We start from the raw sequence: 23,354 nt of genomic DNA, 5'->3' as shown, positions 1-23,354 counted from the left end.
TGAGCTATTCGCTAGCGAGCCTTGGTTCAGAGAATGGGCAGCTTTAATCTGCCAAAGCTTATTTCTGAAGGTCCCCTGCAAGTCCAACAAGTGCACTCAGCATTTTTGGCCCTTTTACAGCACTTTCGGTTTCATTTTTGCATTGTGAAATTCCTGTTTGGCGGAACTACGCAGTTACCCAACTTCAAGCCGGTATGCCATGGCGCCTTCGATATCTACCACTGTTCCTCGAAAAAAGGCCCACCTCTTATGATTCCACTCCACCCACACCCGACTTCTGTGATAACAGCTCCAGTTGAAAATTAAAAGATAACACCAAGTCGTCAGATATCAGTTCAGACAAGGAAAGAGCTTCAAATCGGCCTTGTGCACAGCCAGCTGTTCGCCAACCACCTTCGCTTCTGTACGAGGGTATTTTCGGAGGTCTAGTGTATACTTAGTAGAACTGCCTATTCGCACAGTCTCTCCAACAAGTTTGGAACTGTTTGTTTTCGAATGTTAGGTCGCACTGCAATGCAGGAGGCTTGTAGTGCTGAATTTTTATTTTGTCGTGCGAAAGCTACTCGGGGACAACCTGCTGCCCACAGTTCTGTTCTAGTGCATCGCACCTCATTCCTGCAAGCAGAACTACAACAGTGAGTCAGGATACGAAAATAGACTGCAAGTGATGAAAGTTCTTACAGATAAGTGGTGATAACTGACAGTGAAACATCAAGAAGCATCCACCCCCAAGTTTCGTTTTCAGCTCCAAGTGTTTTTTGTTGCATCGCATGCTTGTCCCGAATCTTAAGCGGGCCGCAAATGCAAAGTCAGTCATTGACAAGGCATTTTTACATCATGAAGGGCAAATTGGTGCCTCTTATAATGTCAAACCGCCAGATTCTTTCTAGAGAACCACCAAAATTGTGCATGATGATGATGATTGCTATTGGTTTCCCCTTTGAAGCGGGGTGATGACATGTCATCTTACCAAAAAGGACTAATATACCCACGTTTTACACTCTTGGTTTAATACTAGCGCTGCTTAGGGCAGGCACAAAAAGCTTATTAGGCACAAAATACTTTTTTTTCCTGTTACAGATGGTAACCATCCTAGGCAATATTCCCCTCTCTGCTTTTCGTCCACCAGCATTCTAATCTTCTTTTCGTCCCCTCAACAGCCTTGAAATTAACTTCCTCTTTTTAAATTCTAGGTCTTCTGGAAGCCCAATATTCCATTCATGTAGATTTGGATGGATACCCTCACATTCTAACACTATGTGCCGCATAGTTTCTCTTTTTTTTAAATGCAGAGCATTTCAGTAACTCGCGATGTCACCCGCGTTGATGTCCATAGTCGTAGTCCGCACCCCTCCCCCGACACTATATAAAAAAAATACTATCCGGTGCCTGGTTTCGATCCCTCGACCCTGCGGGCGGAACGCAATGTACATGGTGCTCTACCCACTGCGCCACAAAGCCGACACAGAATGGGATGCTACGAACGCGCCTTATATCCTTGACTCATTCAAACTACGTCAAGAAGCTGCTGATACAACGCATTCACTACCACCAACTCCCCAAACACTAAACGTTAACGCAATGCACCCACCCCCTATGCGACGCATTAACTCGAGTCCCCCTCGCGGGGAGATGGGCCAAATCTTTTTCAGCAGACCACGCATACCCTATCATGTTGTGAATACTTCCCGACAAAACGCTTAGTTCGCAGGCAACCTGCTCTAGACTCAAAAACCAAAGCACTGCCCTGGGAATTATCGTAGAAATTTTCCTTTCTGATGTTCAATTTCTCAGCCCTGTACATCTCTAGCGACGTTTTAGCTTCCATTTTTTCCCTCCATTTATTCATTTCAATCTGCCTTGCCACTTTTTTGGTTACCTTGGCTCTTTTGGATTCTCCACTGTTCTTTCTGTCATTCATCGTTAGCCTTCTAGTCTTTCTTAACCACTGCGTGTCCACACTTTGATGATGGTGATTGTAGGGTTTAACGCGCCGATGCAACGCAGGCGATGAGGCGCGCCGTAGTGGAGGGCTCCGGAATAATTTTGACCACCTGGAGATCTTTAACGTGCACCGAAATCTTGTACACACGGGCGTTTTTGCTTTTCGCCTCCATCAGAAAAGCGGCCGCTGCGGCCGGGAATCGAACCCGCGACCTTGTGCTCAGCAGCGCAACGCCTTAGCCACTGAGCCACCGTGGCGGGTGTGTCCACGCTTTTCAAGTATAGGTACCTAAAAACCTTAGCTGCCCACCTTCGTTGATCCATTGCTCTCAACCTCATCTCAAAGCATACTTTACTCTGTGGTTCTCTAACTTCAAACGATGCCCAGCCCATATCTCCCTGAACTGCTTCATTAGTTGTTTTTCCTTGCGCGCCTGAGGCCAAACGTCCGACTGTTCTCTGGTTCACTTCAAGGCCCAAGTAAAGGTTGGGCTTCACTGCATTGCACGGGCACCACGCATACTAACATTTTTGTTATTTCTAACAAATTGTTCAGCTTAACTCAATTTTTTTTTCTAGAATGGTTTTTTTCTGATGTTTACCTACAAAATGTATATTCTAAAGTTTCTTGATTTTGACGTTCAGACAAAAATTTTGATTTTAATAATTGTTTTCGTGGGCATAATTTATAAAAACATTTTAAAATCTGCTGTTCGAAGGGGCGTTAAATCATCTGCATTTTGTGCTGGTGCAAGATGTGCCTAGTCAATATGTTTAGCAGAAAGGACTGTTTAACTAGACCCTTAAAATTGGTCAATTTCCCAGGGTAATGAGAGTTAACTAAACATGAAAAGATGCCATGCTTTGCTCCTAGACCAACTTAAAGAATACAATAGCACCCTTATTTACAAAAAGAATGTGCATAACTGAGCTGGTAGAACATTTTAGAGAAGGAAAAATCACGAGTCTTGCAAAATTGGCACTGCTGGTGCTCTCAAGCGCACGTATTTGGGCTGAAACTTGCGATTCTATTCCACCCTTAGACTACTTTTAAAAGCATGCGCTCAAGTCTCTCTCTTTCTCTCTATCTCTATCTCTCTCACACACACACACACACACACACACACACAGACAGACAGACAGAGCGGCCAGTCACACTCTGCCCGTCACAACCAACGGCGGTTTCATTGGGAGAGATGGCAACACTGCACACCAGAAACAAAATGGCCCCCAGACGCTTTTGGGAGCACGAAGTGGCAGTACTTCTTAAGCATAGCTTATTTAGTGACGCTAGCTGACATGAACCAGACCATGACACTGGTTCATTTATTTGTCATAATTTTGCTAACTCGCCCGTTTGCAGCATGATTAAAGTATATATAAACGCATTTTGATTACAATTCGATTTAAATTCACTATATACTGTGTGCACATTCACTGGGGTCAACGAAACAATATTATAGCACTGAAAATTATCCTCCTGCAGATATTGCTACTAGAAGAGCTGTGCCGTAGCCGAGTCCCTGCAAAATGCCAGTTGTTCCTTTCTTAGCCAATTAAAAAAAAGTGCAGCAAGGGACTCGAGTGAAAGCCAAAGCCAGGAACTCACTTCTGCAGTGAGGTTAAGGTGGACGGTGCACTCGAAAAGAAAGGCCTTGAACAGTTCGGCCATGCGACACACGTCCATCTCAGAGCCTGCACGGTAGGCCTCAGGGTCTGCGTGGAACTCGTAGTTGTTGATGATGATGCACCTGCCTCTGGGGTTCTGCTCCATGGGGTAGATCTGCAGTGCAAAGTAGGAGGTAAGAAACACGGCACAAAACCTGTCTGGCTCGTGGCAGCAAGATTCCGAGGCTTAGGCACCGACAACACAATGTCCTACTCGGAGCAGAGCATGCAACAACACAAGGCTGTCCCGACAAATTCCAACAGCCAACGCCCCAAGTACTGAACGCGCATCAAAACTTTCATGCGTGCAACTGCATTTTCTTGGCCCTTATAAGTTTCTCTAAAATAACCTTTTCGTAATGCAAGCTGGCAACATTTGCACTTAAAGGGGAAACGAAGGCAAAATACAACTTTGGTTCATTAAAAATGCTGCTTTGTCTAAATAACGAAGACACCAATTTTATTACAAACTTCAAAGAAGTAACTGATACAGTAGAACCCCGCTTTTACGTTTCTCAGTGCAGCGTTTTTTTCCCGGCTGCTGCGTTGTTTTTGTCTCATTCCGGCACAGCTCACATAGAGTCTCATGAATTCAAATCCTTACTGTTACGTCGTAGCTCAGAGTACATTCCCAGATAATTCGTCGCAATCTGACACTCCGAAGCTGCCCGGGCAACATGCACGGACCACCATTTTGACATTTGACGAGAACTGGCCAGGCTTAGCTACAGAACGGACCACGTGAATCCGTCCGCAAGTGCGATTCGTCACCACTAGATGGCCCTACGTTACTCTGTGCTATCACCATCATCGCTGCGCTTACAACAGAAGCTTCACTTCGGAATGCCAGCAGTGCGCGTTTGCCATAAAAGCACCACCGCAAAAATAGCACGCGCTCTCGTCCTCTCATCGTGCGCTTCAAGCTTTGAGAACACCGCTGAACTTGCCACCGCAAACTTTGTCGTGCCTTGATGGCGCCACAAAAACGGCAGGCACTTTCCCTTCAGGAAAAGCTTGATGTACTATACACAGCAGACAAGCAGCTAGCACGGAGCAGAGTCGACATCACTAGGGACCTTGCATTGCCACGCGTGGTGTTTTCCAGCGATCGCAAGAAGTGGCAACCCTATATTCTCGAGTTTTTTAAGAGGTCTGAAAGCCAAATTTGCAGAAGTGCATGGTTGCAAGTCAAAGCTATGATGTTTTCGTTCATTTTCGAAGGTTTCCTCACTGCTGCGTTTTCCTGGTTGTTACGTTTTGTTTTCCCGGTCCGGTGAAAGACGTATTAACAGGGTTCCACTGTGTATAAAGATAGACCTGTGAGGCAGCCACTTTCTGTTGATTTCTCTGTGACCTCACAGACTCTTGTTTGTGTGATTGGCAGGTGATGACCTAAGCCACCGTCGACAAACATGACAGCAGGCAGTTGTAGTGGGGCCTCTAGTTGTATCTTCTTCTTCTTTGGTGGGGTTTTTTGGCGCAAGGGCATCTAAGGCCAAGAGCGCCATTGCTATGATGAGGTAAAAATGTGCTGATGAAATGAGTGCAAATAGTGCATAAAATTACTTCGGTGTAAAGGGCCGGATCCAAAAGATGAGTGAGGAGCGTGATGAGGCATGGAATGAGCTAACGGTGCATAGGGCCATGGTAAACAGTACACTACAGATGAACAAGGTAATGAGGTGGATGAGAATGCTACTTTCTAAAACAAACCTGCTTTAAAAAAACCGATATCATCAAGGTATTCTAAAACTCTGCTGAACTCGAACACAGGACAGTCTGATAAAAACATTGCAATGTGCCGTGGCATATTCTTACGGTACATTTCCGGGAAATAGCCTCTCCTTTCTGGTTCCATGGCCGAGCACTCAACCAAAACATGGAGGGCCGAAAGACCCTCGCCACATCTGGCACAGTTTGGCGGCTGGTCACCAGTCAGGAGGTAGGAATGCGTGCCATGTGTGTGTCTTATTCGTAGTCTGCATCGCCAGACCTCAAAGGCCCTGTTTTTTTCCCTGACAGCTGATCGGCCGATTATAGGTTGTACCAAGTGAAGCTTGTTGTTTAATTCTCCGTCCCATTCTTTCTGCCAGAGCTGAAGGAGTATGTGCTAGTTCTATCTGGCTGGTGTATCAACTTGAATGCTAACGTGCAGTTTACACTTTGATAACGGTGTTTTCAACGCTGACCCATATTACATAGCTCCTGCCCATATTATCAAGTCACTCTGAAGCACAAAATTTGAAAACTTCGTAATTTTTCTCGTGGTTTTTTTTTTTGTTTTCCAGAAAGAAAAAACGTCTCTCGCAGCAGGAGTGGAGCTGAGAGAGCTACCAAAGGCTGGTTGTTTCAAACTGAATGAAGTTGTATTTTGTTTTTCATGGCCTCTTTACACATGTGAGTGCTTAACTAGACTGGAGGTAAAGTAAGCCTGAGATAGTATGGTGACGTTTGCATGCATACGAGCATCAGCAAGCCAAGTGACACCAATGCCAGAGCAACCTAGAATTGTCCACGAACACATTATACTGACGCTGGCATTCACAGTTCTCTAAGTAGTACTTTGCCATTGTTTTCAAACAGGTCATCTATTTGTGAAGCAAGGCAGTGCATGCAATCCCGTTGGCTTAGAGCACACTATTGAATTAATTATGATGATTGCTTCTTAATTTCGTCCCACGGACGCGGGTTCGATTCTCGGCTGCGGCAGCCTCTTTTCTCATGAAGGCGAAAAGCGAAAACGCCCATGTGTTCAAGAATTCGGCGCACGTTAAAGATCTCCAGGTGGTCACAATTAACTCTTTCACAACCATGCCTATTCAAAATAGTTCAATTTGAACGATACTTTCGGAGCGCCTTTTCATGGCGTTCCAGGCGTTGCTCGAACAAGTAAAAACGTTTGGAGTTAGATTAGAAAATAGCCTTTCAAAATCAGTTTTGTTTTCATTTTTGCAACAAAAACGTGGTTTTTGACATGCATTTGAGTGACCTGGATGTCGAAAAGGGGCGTGGTCATCGCGCGTCATTGCTACCAAAGATGAATCCGTGCCACTCGTAATTACTCTGCATCAGCGCTTGTTTTTCGTTATCAGGGCATGAATGGTGAACCAGCAAACAATTTTCAATCGTCAGGTTGGCACTCTGACAGGAATAACCCCATAAATCGGCTGAAAATGTCAAGCAGTGCCTGTTTGCGAAGCTACTTTATGATTTTAGGCAGTCTTAATGCTTTTGCGTACGTTGTTCTAAGTTGTGTGGTAGTTCTACTTACCCCAAGACCATTCGCGAACAGTTTACAACAGTTTTGGTTTCGTTTCTGCATCGCGAAATTCATATTTAGCCCTACTACACAGTTACCCAGCTTTAAGGCTACCTGCCATGGCGCCTTGAGCGTCCACGACTGATCCTTGAACAAAGCATGCCGCTCCTGATTTCACCGAACCCTAACCCGATTTTTGCGATAAGAACTTCAGGCAAGGTAAATGTAACCTTGCTTCAGATGCAAGTCCAAAGATCACACTCAGTCGCCACATGTCTGTTCCGACGAGGACAGCACTTCAAACCGGCCTACACATTGCCAGGTGTTCGCCTTCCAGTTTCGTTTCCATACGAGGGTATCTCCGGGGGTCTACTGTTGCTGCTTAGTTGAACTGTCTATTTGGACGGAGTCTTTGATAAGTTTTTGTACTGTTTCATTTCAAAAATGTTAGGTGGCGCTAGAATGGAGGAGGCTCGTTGTTCTGATTTTCTTTATTGCGCAACAGCTACTCGGCCAAAGTTTGCAGGGCATGATTATAGCGCATCGCACCTCATTCCTGCAAGCAAGGCTACAATTGTGAGTCAGAAGATGATAATAAAGCTCTAATTTATGTTTTGGGAGATAACTGAACGTGAACGTCAACAAGCATCAACCATGGAGTTCTGTTTTCAACTTCATGCATGTTTTTCCGCATCACGTGTGTTCCAAATAATGTTCTGGCTGTAAATGCAAAGTCAGTCATTGACAATATGTTCTTGCGCTACGTGGGGGCAAATTGGTGCCTCTGATAACGTCAAACCACCAGATTTCTTCTAGGGAACCACCCGAAATTGCACATTTTGAAATGGAGGTTGGGCTTTACCGCATGACCCAAGCACTGCGCGTGCTAACATTTTTTTTATATCTGACAAACTGGTCCGCACAAGTCACCATTTTTTCTAGGGCGTGTTTTTGAGATGTTTCCCTACAAACTGTATTTTCTAATTTTTATCTACTACCGGTGGTTTGTTATACACAACTCGTTTTTTATCATTTTTTTCGACAACTTGACAAAAATTTTGTTTTTGATTTTTTTTTTGCAACTATGATATATGAAAACATTTAAAGAACTGGTGTTATTCGAGAGGCCGTTAAATTATCTGCATTTTGTGTTCCTGTAATTAGTGCCTGACGAACTTTTTTAGCAGAAAAAAAAAAGTTTTCTTGGAATCCTAAAAATCGGTCAATTTTCCCGCGGGCACGAAACCCTTCATTCATTCATTCATTCATTCAATCAATCAATAAATCAATTAATCAAACAATCAATCAATCTTTTCATGCATTTCTTTTCACTACTACTACTCTTCGCACACAAAAAATCAACACATACAATAAAACTAAAAAATGCCCTCTTTCCAGGCCAGTATAAGAATTCTGCCATCTGCAATGTCACAAATATCCACAGGTGGGCTTTGCAGGAGTTAAATGTTTCAAAAGACCAGCTTCTGATGGCCACTGTTTAACAACTGCCCAACTCCATTAATATGAAACTGCTCTGCTTCAATGCAACACACGTGAAGTTCAATAATACACATTGACATTTTAATGTGAAATGCTCTTAGGCTAGTCACCGGCAGCACTTTCAAAGTGCGATATGCACCAGCTCATCCTCCAGTGGACAGGAGTGGATTCGATTGTAACTGAATTTAATTGAATTGAATTAATTGTTTTCTTTAAAGCGAAGCTTCAGTGTTCTCACTGATGGCATCTGTAACGCAAATATGCCCTGCAGAAAAGTCAACTTTCTTGAGGATGATGATTGTGGGTAAGGTGTAGCAAAATTAAAACGCTTCCCTGCGAAGCTTGGCAGCTAGCAGCTCCATTACTCCCCCTTCACTAACGGTTGATGCGCAGCAGGGGAAGAAGGTGACGCAGGCGTGCGACATAAATAGGCCTAACGTCATGACGTGAGGTGAACATCGACAGCCGTTATCCACAGGTCGACCTAGGATGAGGATGGTGTTGCACTGCATGCCGTAAGCCAGCTAGCCACAAGGCGTTAGGCCTAACTTCCCATTTTGAGGTTTATGACGTTAGCCCTAACGTCACATCTTGGGGTTTAACACCTCAAACCGGCACCCACTCAAAAAAAAAATTGCTCACTCAGCGCCAAGCAGCAGGTATCAATTCACACCATACACCCGAATGTCAGGCCTACGGAGTGCACGCCCGACAATTGCTGTGGGTATTCTGGAAAAGCGGTGCGTACCTCCAGAGTAGCACATACTCTCACTGTGGGAATGTCCAACCAAAGCATCCATCACAACAAAGCTTTGAGTTCAACCATCGTGGTCGTTAGACGGAGGGGTGCATGATTTTTCCATTTTTTAAGAATCATGTTGACCTGGGCACTGTCCATACGAGTTCCACAAACTAAACACGGTCGCTGCTAGTTACCGACTTTGCCAACTTCTGAGTAAATTAGCTCAGTCAATCTTCGCAGCATCAGAGTTTTATCCTAATTGATAAATATGGGGCAGTTTAAAATTCCTTTCATGGTGGGCTTGCTGAACCTGACGAAGCTGCTGAAATGGCTTCCGGATGCGGCAGCTTCATGCTACTTATTTACAAACTGCAACTCCTAATTAGCAATGAATCCAACGGAGATAAATGTCTCCACAGTAATTTATTTTTCTTGGCAGTCAAACACGCTGCATGCGGGTAGATTAGCGCATAACTTGCTTGGATGGAATTGGATAGCATTGAAGGAGAAGGAGCAGGCAATATGATGTCATGGAGAAACTAGAACTTACCAATGGTTTGAGCCACATGTGCTGCATATGTTACACAAGTCTTACATCCCTGTCACACGGCAGGTCTAACGACATTTAGAGCAAATGTCATTCGCTCTAAATGCCATTAGCTGGGCACTACACGAGAATACCAAATGACATTTGAGGTGAATGACATTTAGCGGCTAACTGAGGTCCCGGACCTTAGTTAGAGGCCAAATGAGTAGCCTCGACAGCAGTGGCAAGTTACTAGACCAGAAAATTCAGTAATAAACCAAGGAATACTGTCTCTAAAAACTGTCAGCAAGCTTATATTTTCCTCTTCGTGTTGTTGCTCAAATAAAGAAAGACAAACAAGTTCTGACAAAAAAGAAAATCACGTCCCCAGTGCTCGCGCTACCCTAATACGGATTTTTTGCAGACTTGTCTCGCCTTGCGTTGTGTACTGATGTCACCTAACCCAGTAATTTTCTTAGTTTAATTTTTTTTAAATAATCCTTTGTTATGCTTTTAAAAAATATTACGTGTGAAAACATTCAAGATGCGCTTGAAATATAATTTTGCAATTTTGCGAGCTCGCTAATCGTCACCGCTATCCCAATCAAATGACATTTGTTTCACCGTGTAGACCTGCACGGCCAAACCGAATGTCATTAACAGCTAATGTCATTCACTTTGAATGACATTAGATTTGCCCTGTGACAGGGGTATTATACTATGGCCTAGTGGCAATTTTCTGAATTTTGAAAAAATTTAGTGGCATTTGTTCCTTTTTTTTATCTGTCGGTAGGGATAAGAGTTGGCGATGTACTGATCAAGTAGAGTATGTGAACCAGAAGCATACTACAACTGTTGCTTGTTTAAGTGTGGCTTAAATACAGAGAATTCCACGCAAACATTGCCGCATAACGTTATGATTTCTGAAATAGCAAAGACTGTTGTGCAAAACAAACTCTCTTTTACTGGCATCACAACCCCCCTTTCCCACTTTACAAAACATCTGCTTATCTACGTACAACAAGCTTGTGGGCAATTAGCGTCGCAGACAGAAAAAACAAGCGCACCCCTAATGTACAAAACAGTTAAAGAGGGACACACTGGTCTTAAAACAATTTCTCTGAATTTTCAAGTAAACTTTGTGAAACTTGTCAGTTTCGCTGCCTTTTTTCCACTGATTTCAAATATGCCATTATTTTTTCAGTTGGTCAAGTAGTTCCCAAGAAAACTGGAGATAAACAGACATTTTTGGTCAAGTAATAGACAAAAGAGTGTTGGTCATAAAACTGTAATCTTCATATTTTTCAATACCATGAGCCCTGGTGAATGCAATAATTGAAGCATTTTTTTTATGCATCCCTTGGAACTAATTTTACAAGTCATTAAACTTTAATGCTTGAAATGGGCACTCAGAATGGTTCCTTGCCACTGGTGCCACCAAAGCTTAATGAGCTGTAAAACTAGTTCCAAGTGACGCATCAAAAAAACGGTTCAATTACTGCATTCACTGGGGCTCATACTGGGGCATTGTCCACCGGTCCCGTGACAATATAAAGATTACAGTTTTATGACCAACACTTTTTGTCTATTGTTTGACCAAGAAATGGCCAATTATCTCTAATTACCTCGGGAAGTAATTGACCAACTGAAAAAATAATGGCACATTTGAAGTCAGTGGGGAAAAAGGCAGCAAGACTGACAAGTTTCACAAAGCTTACTCACAAAATTAAAAGGAGCTGTTTTAAGACCAGTGTTCCCTCTCCAGCCATGTTTACTGTGCCCACGAATGATCGGAGCGTGGCCAGATTCACTGCAGGACAGTGGCCTTGCTGCAAGCAAAAAACTAATCCCGCGGTACAAGAGATATTTAACATGTATGAAGGCTAGCAACTCGCAAGCAAGAACGTTCAAAGCTTAAAGACCCACGAAAAAAAAAATAATGGCTCACATCTGGTCCCTGCATCAACTCCGTGGCTGGAACGACTCGCATCTCTGCCTCGCTACCATCACCCACCGTTCCGTGACCTGCAAAAAAAGTGAAATTAGCGAAGATAGCAGCGGTTTCCGTCTGCAATTAGAACTGCATATGGGACCCACTTTCTAGGAAAATCATTCCATTGCAATTACGGTGTAGTGAAATGGGTCCAAAAAGACTTAGCCGGCTTTGTACACTCACTGCGTAAAGCCCACAGCAATAACTGAACCATGTGTGTGCAGCGTGAGTGGAACATCTCGGGTTCCGTTGAGTCGATCATGATGGAACAGACGGTTACTCTAGAAGGTGACAGTCACCAATGTGCGATTCAGCTCAGTTCGGACATTCAGTATTACAGCACTGACACTGGACATGTTCAAGGTGCGTACATTGTCTTTAACACCATCATCTCTTTCATCTCCCATTTTTTTTTCTTCCCCATGCCATTCCTTACATAAAAGAGGAGATGAATAAAGGGTTTACTGTATTTTCGCACGTATAACCTGCCCCTGCATATAATCTGCACCCCCACTTTCAGCCTGCTGTAGAAAAAAAAAAAAAATCCTCGCATATTGCCTGCACATTTCATACAGGAAAGGCTGCACCAAAGCTACTGCTCAAGCAACAAATCACCAACTATGTAGACGAAAAAAGTGTATATTTAGCAAGTAGAAGACACTGACTGCAAGGCGAAAGTCACAATTCACTAATAAAATTCAGTTCGAGTATGTCCTGGTATGTTTTGCGCAATCGCTCCAATGGAAGGCTTAGTCAGTGTTACTGCATAGGAGCTACACGGCACAACACGCATTGCCGTGAAGCTGCACTGAAGGAAAAACCCTGCGTGTTATCCGCACCCCTACTTTGCCACTGAAATTTCCACATTTTTGGTGCGGGTAATATGCGCGAAAATATGGTACCTCAAAACAACAAGCTCTTCGCTTTCCTCTCATAAAATCATTTCTGCCTCGCTCTTAGAAATTGCGTGCCTGCGGAAGTAATGTCGTGAAACAGGCGCCCGCATCAGGCTAGAAGAGGCCAACACCGCAGGACCTACAAGCGTGGCACCAAGGACGATCTATTTGCAGGTCGCTACACCACATCATGGGACACATGCATCCAACTACACAATCCACAGTAGTAGCAGTGGTAGTACTACAACAATACTTAAGCGTGGTACACAAGCTACAAGTACGAGAGTCGAAGCAACAAAATTGCAACGCAGCACGTCACAGTACATCGGATGCGTCAGCCCATGTGGTTACACGCAATCAAACTTCTCACTGACATTGAGTGGATAGCCTCGCCCAACACGTACCGTTGCTCTGAAGAGAGTTGGCAACAACAGGTTCGCTGCCACAGCCGGCCGCCCAGACTTGGGGAGGTCTTGGTGCTGCTGGTTCTTGATGGAGAAGGGGTTCACCCGTGAGGAGTCTGACCGCCTCGAACATTCCCTTATTCCGGAGAATCGCAAGGAAGTGGTTGTAAGCTTGGGGGCCTCTCCTGGGAATCCGCTGCAGGAGGCGTCGGTTGCGTTCATCCAACTCTGCATGTTCCTGGAAGAGAAATTATTATGACTATTATTATTATTATCATTACTTTTATTACTCTAAGAGGAGCAAGAGGTCTGCATTAAAACACCCGGAAAGAAAGCAGAAGCCTTGGTTTTGCAATTCGCAGTGTATTGGAAGGTGGCTGGCTTACACCACCAAAATTTAGGGGTATTATACTCTGATACTGAAAATATTCATTTATCGACTTGACAAAACTTGGTTCAGCTAGTTGGTCCGTGCTTAATTGGAAAGAATAAAATGGGCGCTAAAGAGACGAAGACGAAGTAGACACAAAGAACACATGCAGGCGCCAAGTGTCTACTTTGTGTCTACATGGTCTTCGCCTCTTTAGCGCCCATTTTATTCTTTTCCTTTATCGAAGTCATCATCATAATCACTAGCCTATTTCTGCCCACTGCGAGCTGAAGGCCTGCCCCACAGACTAGCTGCCATCCACCCCTATCTTGAGCAATTCCCCAATCTCTTCTTTGCTTCCAAATATCCTTACTTTATCTTTCGACCCAGTTAATTGGCTAGCCGAGTTTTATTTTTTATGCTTCTTGCGTGGGTGGATGTGTACGCATGTGCAAATGGTAGGACAGACTCTGTGCTGCCGACAATCGGTTTGGGCCCGTTTTTCACCCAAGCTTCGTGACCGATACAAATCGGCCTTGCCGGAACTACGCTTTACGGCTCAGCTTGACAGCTGTGACTAAAAAAAAAACTCATCCTCCCAGCGGACATCGCAGAACCTAGATATGCCATTGGCTCTACGCTCTGCCACCCGTGCATTTGATAAGCATGTCATAATCGGCACCATCGGTACATAAAACCGTTATCATACAGATGTGAAGATAACTATGTTATCATCGCAGCATCATAGTGGAATTTCCATGTTTGAACAGATGCACTTATTGCAGGAGCCCGGTTGCCAAGCGTTATTTGTGCAAGTAAGTCATGTTGTTGGAAAGTTGATTTATCGTATGGAACATGCTCAAGTGCAGAAATACATTTCGATCACTCGAAAACACGTTTGTATTAACAAGAATCGATTACTCATAGAATGCCAGCTCGCACGCTTGGAATGGACGATACCGAAGCAAACAGCTAACGGTTACCGGAAGCAAAGCAAAAGCAATAAATGCTGCGCCAATGTGTAGGGGTTGTTGGACGGAATTGCAAGTGGGCTGGCCTGACAATCTATGTAGTGGCTGGGTTCACGTGTGACAGCACTGGACCATCGTCATTCAAAAGGACCCTCACGTGCTGTTTGGTCCATAGAAGGTTATCAGTAAAAAGTTTTGGAGCACAAAGTGCTTAATGCTTCTTACGCTGAGTTCAGAGTAATGAAGTGCATTCACCCCCTTTCTTTATAAACACGAAACCACCTTTCTAGGCTACTTGCTCCAGCATTTATTAATGAAGCCAGTGAGGCCCCAAAAAACCAGAATGTGCAAATAGTGATTTTTTTTTTTCCTTTTTAAGCGAATACGAGATAAATAATATTTTTAAAAATTATTTCGAAAGTAATGATTCTAACCGTTCTAAAAGAACATAACCAGCTGAGGTCATGAACACTGCAACGAGTATTCAACTCGACATCGATTTTCATGCAATAGATGCAACAGCCACCAAACCCTGACAAATACAAAGCAATCCTCAAAACTCCATTTGGAGTTTTTTGAATAAGTGACTAATGTTCAGTGTTTCGAGCTATTTTTTTAATTTGCCGTACCTTTTTTCCAGTTTTTATTTAAAATACGTATTTCCAGGTTTCATCGGGGAATATACGTAAGGCTAAACCCACGTTTGATTTCTTTCGGTCAGAATGTATTGTGGTTTTAGCCTTCACGTGAAATATCGTGAACTGACAGGCGTAAAAAAGTGGCGTATCTGTTCATCAAAATGGAACATGAATGCAGAACACATGCACCCATGAATACAAGTGGGTGAGATACGAAGTCCACATGGCAACCATAAATTTCAGTTCCAATCAAGTCATGATTATTAATCTGAAGATTATAATACACTCACATGTATTCACTCAGATTTTCTCTATTAATACGTCCCCCTCTTTTCTGTTTATCATACCAAGTTTGGAGAATGACCTCTCAACATTCACACTTGGCACAGGCAGGCTTAGAAGGCAACGTACTACAATTTCTAATGTTAGCCATTAATCAAACAATTGCCAAAAGACAAATAGTACCAAGTTTCTCAGCACAGCACACGCATGTGCATAGTGCATGCATACTTCGCTCCCTCCTCTGCCCGTTGTTCCCGTTGGTTGAAAAACCAGACCTTTTTTGGTTAAAAACCGAATTTGTCAAAATAACTTCAGCAGTCTTTTACCGGTATTTTGGGGGAGGGGGGCATTCAAACTGAATATGCGTAGTATGCAGCGAGCAGTAATCTCCAGCAGGTCTTCTATTCCGTACCTCCAAATTAGGTTTTAATGCACAACGCTGTCACTGTAACTGACACACGGCATTTTTCACAGAGCGCGTGTCTGTAGGTGCAGCCTAACCATCGCTGTTCGTTAGTGCCAAATAGTTGGAAATTTTCTGAAAGCTGAAATTCTGATCAAAGTGAACATTGAACAATATATGATTCGAGGACCTGAAATAATGCTTTAAAAAATAATAAAAACACTTTGCAGACATGCAGGCACTTTGCATAATCTGCGAACGTGAAAGCATTATTGTCCACCTGAATGCCATTGAATGTTCCCCGGTGTTTTGAGGTGCTGGTCGCGTTTTAGAGTTTTTCTACTTGATGTGTTCTGCCGTGTTACAAATGAGTTGGTGCGGGCTACTTTTTAGAATTTCTCAGCAGCGTGTTGGCGCATTGTGTGGTGATGACAGCAGCCACTTTCACTGGCCAAGCCACCTGCTTGGGTCTGTTATGCATATATGCAGGTTTAACGTGCGGTTACCTTAACGTTTATCCCATCGGCAGGCCAGGATAAGCCAAGCTTATTTCATGTTGAGCTGCATCACTTTTTAAGTCGAACTCCACAGCTTATAAGCACTCGCATTTTTAGTAAACCATTTTCGTGGAGTCAAACTAATGTGGTTAAATGTGTTCTTGACTCCCATTCCAGAGGCCTGGGTTCGAATCTTACACAAGCCCAAATTTATTTCATTTTTGCTTTGACAATTTATTTTCTAGTCCCTCTGCATTGTAAGCCACTTTAGGAGCTGTTTCACTGCTAGATGCCGGCTCTCCCACTCAATGGACCAATTAATGTGTTCACATTATTAAAAAAGAAAACCTCAACCCTCACCAGTGATTGGCTGGCTGGTTGGGAGAGAGGAAGAATCAAGGAGGAAGGGGAGTAAGGTAGACCACTGATTGGCTAGAGTGTTTGGTGAGGGTAATGAAAAGTTAAATCACGGCGTTTTGGTCTTAAACTTTGATGAAACTATTTACAGCTAGCTCACACTGCTAACGTTACTTGTTCTGGATTTCATTTTTGACTGAGTGCGTGCAGTGCACTGGCCCAGCAGGCAGTTTGGAACAAGTCTAAAGCAAAAGTGGAAATACGTTAGCTAGGATTCACAATTTTCTAAAACTGCACTTTGAGGAAGAAAGAAAGAACGGGAGGAGGCACAACACAGCCCTTACCAGTAACTTGAGTTTTATTTGAGCCCACAAATATACAATGCAACCTTTTTATTCAAGGCAACTCGTACAGGATGTTTCAAAGAAACAACGACGGTAATACCAGTGTGATTTCCGTAAGAACAATTTGCTGCCAGGTGAACACGATGCATCTGGATCACCATAGCCATCTGTGGGTGCCCACTACAAGACGAAAGGCTCACCCGTAAAATTTCCAACTAACATCCCTTTGCCGAGTTTTATGCGTGTCTCTACTTCTACTAATAAATCATGAAGCGACTGCCTTGACCTCGCCCCAATTCAGAAAAGCTGCTCAGTGGATTGCTCACATTTTCGAGCCCTTTTTTTTCCCCTTCGAGGCAAACTTAGCTCAAATTTATTTTCATTCAAGTTTAACCCAAACAACAACTTCGTACTGCAAGTCAAATCCCCACAGCGAAGTCTCAAGTATCGTACCCCTCCCCCCCCCCAAAAAAAACATTTGGTGTCTTTTATTTGCCTGCTCAGAGCAGTTCTGCGCAGCTACAGAGCAGCTCCGTATTTTATTTTCCCATACAATTTCTATGGCGGGAGTAGTTTTGGCCTGCCCAGGAAGTGCTCTGGGTAGGTGAATAAAAGAGAGTGTTCAAAGTATTGTCTAGAAGATGTCATTGCACCTGGTGGAGGGTCACCAGAACAAGTTCCAGGTGGGAGGGTGATAGAGAAGAAGGAATCCGTGCAATGGAACACACGATTCTCCTGCAACCAGTTTAATTACCCATTGCCGGGTAGAACCTTTCACCAAAGATTTTTGTCTGTTATATCTCCACAGTGTACCTCCATTGGTGTACATGCACATTACTCCTAAAATTTTCCTCCAGGTGTTTAGAAGCAACAAAGGGTTTTGGGTTTTTGTAATAACGCGGGGTAAGATCCTCATGTTTGCTAGATGGAAGCAGTGCTGTGTCACTGACAGTGGTCGTGAAATAGGAGTGGAGGAAGCATAGGATTGGTTGCCCGACCTTTTTTACATATATAGTTGACGAACGATTATTCGGACTCTTAAGGGACAGTGAAAATGTCTGAAAAAGCAGGCAGTTCCCCCAAAAAGCTCAATGTCCTGGTGCCAAGAAAAGGTCAGAATAATCAAGCATGTCAGAAAAATTAGGCATCCAAAAAATCGGTCGTCAGCTGTACATTATTTTGAGGTTAACGAATTGAGGTGTTAGTGTCCGAAATCTGTGCCTTCGGACCTTACCTTGGTGTTTTAAAGAAGTACACGCATGGAGGTTAACATATTCCACATTGAGTCCTAGCAAACAAACAAGAAAACTGTTACACTCAGCTCTAAGATGTAATTTTCAAATGTAACAACATTTCAATGCCGCAGCTGAACAACGATAAATTCGCAATCACGCTAAGCATAAACATTTTGCCGAATTCCGCTAAAAATCCCAGACCACGCTCTGCGAGCACTCCAAGGATCATGCCAACATAGAAACTGCGAGAGAAAATGAAATGGCTCTGAGCCACACCTTAGTACCAACACCATAGCTTTTAAAGGGGCCATAAAGACAAACTACGCATTTAGCTCAATAAAAATACTGCCTTGTCCCAATAACCATGAAAATACATTTGGTGCAAACTTCAAACAAATAACGGAGATATTAAGACAAACAGAGGAAGCAATGACGACTTCCCGGCCACCTTCTGGTGGTTTTTCTACGTCACAGAATCGTGTTTGCCACCGCCAAAAAGCTTGACTGAGCGATTGTATAGGGGCCTGTAGTTCAGTTTGGTTGTATCACTGGAATGTTAACGAGCAGCCAACACTGATAACTACGTTTTTAGTGCTGGCCCATATGACGTCATGCCTTCCCTTAATATGTCACTGTAGCGCAAAGTGAGTAACAAAGGTCAGTTCTTTCAAATTGAAAAAAAGTTGTATTTTGCCTTAATAGCCCATTTAAAACACTGGCTTGGTAGGGTTGTGTGTGCACTATTTAGGTGCACATAAAGAACTCGAAGAGGCTTAAATTAAACAATTACAATCCCCTTGAGCACCCTGGTAACCAAAGTGTGCGCTTCAGCATGTAACAACCGAACTTGACTCTGGTTCTATGCTGTTACTGCTGCAATAGTTAAACATCCCATGTTTTAAAACTAACCACATAGTGCCAACATACATTTGTTTAGGTAATAGAACAAATCACAAGCTTATGCAACACAATGCTTGCTTACAATGCTCGTGGAGGTATCAACTTCTCTTTGCTTAACACTAATACTTTTGCTCAGCCAAAAAAAAAGCCTTCACTGACGTAAAGTGCGCAATTTCAGGTTTGTACACACAAGTTTCACACAGTCGTTTGTACAATGTACTGCAGGTGCCGTGGCATAAGTAACTGGAACAAATATTTGCGAATATCACAAAACATTTGTCTTACTGGCTTTATGACAGCCATTACCGGTTTACAGGAAGCTTTTTTCTATTACGGGGGACTCCAATAAACGCAGCGTCAGTTCCCGGAAGAAAAATGTCCTGTAAATTTACGAGACGGTTTTCCAATTACTTTTGACGGCACCTGTACATCGACAGGATCCGCAGTTACGCCATTGCCAAATAAGCATGGACGTCCATCTGCTGTAAAGATCTCTTCCCCAGAAAAGATTCTGGTAACATTCGCACAACCTACAACGAGCCCTTTTTTTTTTTTGGCCCCCTCCCAACTTTCCCCACCGAGGTCCTCTTGTCTTTGTGGCTGGAAGCTTATAAACTACACTTAATCGCACAAATTAACACACGAGCATGGACACAGGCGCGCAGGAGACTTTGGCTCTCCTGTACTACGACGGCTAACGAAACGTGTAGTCGGCCAGCTTCCAAAGCACTAGCCGCTCCACGACTGCAGGTTGAGGTTATCAAGGTGCGCACTGACCGTAATGTTTGACGGATCTGTCGATCAATTGAACAAAAGCTTTCTCTCCCTTCCGAAATGGAAGCCGCTGTTCGGTGCCTTTCAGACTTTCGTGCGGAGCGAAGGGCCGAAATACCAAGCAGCGAACGGGTACCACTACGCCAAACGTCACCACCGCAGCAGCAATTGCGATAGTCTCACCCGAATGTCGTCGATCATCGCCTTTGTCAGAACACCTCGTTCTCGCAAACTCGGCGCTAGAGCGTCGAAGTCGATGCATTTCACTAGACTGCTAACCAACTCGGGATCCTTGAACTTTCTGCGATGTTCAGGATCCATCTTTCGCACACGCACACACACACACACGGTCAGCGAAAGATGGGAGTATCACTAAACGCGCGAAACTGAAAGCGCGAAGCCCATGTTTGTGAAGCCAGAAGCAGCTGAAGCGCGCCGAAGATGTTTAGATACATATGTCGACGGCTACCGTGAAAATAAGAAATCCCGCTTCTTTTTTGTATAATTATAGTTATGGCCCTTCGAAGGTAAATTTTTTTAGTCTTTGTTGTGTTATGCTCAATGCCTGCAAAATATTTACGAGGTAGTTTCTGTATTTGGGCGGCCCCGGTTCCGGTTTCCCCAGGTTTCCCTACGTGTGCGCGCGCCTTTTGAACCGCAATTGCCGTCAAGCGGCCATCAATGATTCAAGAAGCAGTATGCCTGGTATGCCGAGAAGTCACTCACGGGGCTCACGGGTTGGACAACGGAGCGACCGACGCGGAAATCGAGTACGAACTTGTGGCATCAGGATAACTCTATTTTCCCCCGCCAGACGACGGCAAATCGAGTTCAGCCGTGATATTCTTTTCCGGCGAGCGAGTTCCCTACACGGTGCGCTACGCATGGCTGGAGAAGCGGTGTTTTATCTACCGGAAGACGCTTAATTAATTTTCTACATGTTTCAATTGCGAATAGGCGGGACACAGAACGGACGTATGCGCGAAACCCAAGGACTTTGCCTGCGAAGACTTCGGACAACCTAACGCCATGCAAGACCATTCGTGCACTTTCGCGTGCGCACTTATATATTCAGTGAATGGCACAAGACATACTCCAGTGAATGCAAGGAGAAATTCTTCAGACCAGACAAACCCGGGAAAAAGAATACCGAAATGCAAAATCCGGACCATGGTAGCGTACAAGCTAGAGCCGGGATCCTCGAAATACATCCCCGGCGACGGGAGCGATGTGCGGTGAAGATAGAAAAGTGACGACGTCATGCGGCCGCACCCACGGGCGGGTGATTGCAAGTGACAGGAGTGATATCCTGGGACAGGGCCTGCAGGGCCAGCTCTCTGCCGGGCAACACTCAACTGCAGCAGCAGCACACGAAAAGAAGCAGACGTCCTCGAGCAACCAGCAGTCTCTTCAAGCCCAGGACCAAGCCAAAGTGCAGAGCAGTCACGTGGCCTCCCTTACTCCTACTCTCTCTACACACAGAAATACAAGCACTCCGGACCGAAAACCAATCGCAAAAGGCATAAATCAGAGCCCTGCAAGCAGAACTGGTTTCTGGCATCTGGTACGTAGTGGCTTTATCAAAATCCCAACCACTCCCAAAAGCTGCTACCACCTACAGAATCCGTAGCCCCATGCGTGAACTCCTAGTCCCCTAGCTACCTAATACCTCACAAGCCCCTCTTCTGGAAGACGTGTACCAACTTGTCCTACAGGATCGTGTTTCAAATATGCCATCATGATGCACTTGACTCGGATACCCCTCGCGAATATGTGGAGACACACCCGACAAAATGAGGCGGACATAGTCTACATACCCTGAACGTATACAGCAGGCCTGGCAATCGCAACCCCAATTTGGGCTATCTAATCAAATCTTTCCTCATTTCGGCCGGCCGTGGTTCCCGTGTGATGGTGGCAGGGGACTTCAATGCTCACAATGTGGCGTTGGGTTACAAGCGAACGGATGCAAAGTGCGGGAAATTAGAAGGACTAGCAGCACGGGAGCATCTCACGTTACTCACCGACCCACTGCAACCTACTAGGACAGGAAATAGCGTCAGCAGGGACTAGTGCCCGGACCTGACCTTCGTAGGAAATGTTAGGGAGAAGAAATGGGGAAAACTAGGGCAGAGTCTCGGAAACGGCAACTTTATTCTACAGACAAGCACGGACGACGCATGTGGCAGATGGGAGAGAACAAAATTGGCTGTGGCTTCACTCAGTTATGCCTGGGTGTGCGTAGCGGGAGGCACAGTTAATGTTGTTGTTTAGCTTGGTTCTCTATACGGGTACGACGCTTCTCGAGGCGTGCAGTTGGTTCTTGCTCTGTCTCCTTGGCTGGCTGGCTGCCTCCTCTTGGTTTCGTTCCGGCGAAGAAGCCTGGCGACAAATCCCACCGAGCCACCCCTTCTATATATACGTTTTCTAATTTTTTTTATTTATTATTTTTATTTTTCGTTTGTCTGGTTTTTAATATTTTTATTATTTCTTTTATTATTTAATTTTTATTTTTAGTTTTTGTTTTTTATTTATGTATTTACTTTTTTCTTCTTCTTTCGTGTGGCAAGCAGCACGGGTGCGACTGCTTTCACAACAAATCCCTGCAGTGCGGGGCTTTGCCTCGATGGGGTAGCCACCATTTTCTTGTTGTTTTTTTTTTCTCTGTTTGGTGGTGCAGTCGATGAGGTGGTGTCAGTGGCATTGAATCCACGTGGACGAGAAGTTGGCGCGCGTATGATGTTCGCGGCGTGCGTTGTCTTAAGTGGCCGGAAGATCAGATGCAATGATGAGCGAGCCTCCTGACCGACATAAGGTTATCGACAAGTACCTCCAAGGGTTACATCATAAAGGCGCATCTACTCCTATGGCTACCTGAAGTCAGACGATGAGCTTAAGCTTTTTGAGAGGTCCTTGGCAGCCGTCAACGAGAGGTATGCTGTGTGGACATCAAGAGACCTGAACAAGTCATCTAAATGTAAGCATGTATCGATTGCTTCTTAATGTTTCGCTCTGCGCGTAGATTTACCATTGAAAAACGCAGTAGTAATTTCAACCAGGAACTCAACCTGGCAGAATGACTTGTTTTCAGTTACAGTTAGGGCAACACTAGACAATTTCTCTGGACTTTTGTAATTTCTCTGTTCACGGCAGCACTTCCCTCTCCACATGTATCCTCTGGCCGATGACCTCAGGTGCTGTGCAGATGACTTCCGGGCTTGAGACAGCCTTCTTCTGGGCGTGGGCTGCACTGGGTTTCCCTTGGGGCGCCATTGAGCACCGCAGCATCCCCGTTTTGTGGCTGGGAAGGGTTCATCATTGAGCCTCTTTGCGCTTGACGTGATCTGCTCATTTTATGCTTTCTTCTGACCACAGGTGCCCAAGAAGCTGAAAGTGCGCCCTGGCTGGGTACATACCTGCTTCACACGCATGTGGCATTCAAGCAAAAATTACGCCCATCTTCCCGCGAGGGAACCCTGATGTGATGCGACGCATCGGGGGGTTCAATTGGTCATAACGTTGCCTTGAGCGTTTGTGCTGACGCTGGTATTGGATTGTGTCAGCCCACTCACTGAAGGGACCGTCGCTTCCATCACGTCTTCATCAGAAGAATCAAGTCAAGCACGGAGTCGTCAAGCAAAGTCACGCGGA

General features: G+C 44.5%; 1 protein-coding gene across 1 annotated transcript in view; it reads right to left on the bottom strand.

The window, feature by feature from the left end:
• Positions 1-20,123, bottom strand: part of LOC144146068 (caspase-3-like) — a 36,971-nt gene extending 16,848 nt beyond the window's left edge. Inside the window, exons 1-4 of the mRNA XM_077677993.1 lie at positions 19,887-20,123; positions 12,933-13,170; positions 11,588-11,664; positions 3,554-3,727 (exon numbers count right to left, since the gene is read on the bottom strand). Of these exons, the coding sequence (XP_077534119.1) occupies positions 3,554-3,727; positions 11,588-11,664; positions 12,933-13,170; positions 19,887-20,024 (627 nt within the window). The 5' untranslated portion in view covers positions 20,025-20,123. The remainder of the gene's footprint in view (positions 1-3,553; positions 3,728-11,587; positions 11,665-12,932; positions 13,171-19,886) is intronic.
• Positions 20,124-23,354: the final 3,231 nt, after the last annotated feature.

The sequence above is a fragment of the Haemaphysalis longicornis genome, unplaced genomic scaffold (genome assembly GCF_048455015.1).
Source record: "Haemaphysalis longicornis isolate Haplotype H1 unplaced genomic scaffold, Haemaphysalis longicornis Haplotype H1 scaffold_7, whole genome shotgun sequence".
NCBI classification, from domain to species: Eukaryota; Metazoa; Arthropoda; class Arachnida; order Ixodida; family Ixodidae; genus Haemaphysalis; species Haemaphysalis longicornis.
Note: the sequence above shows the minus strand (reverse complement) of the source record. Positions and strands in the feature narration are given on the sequence as shown.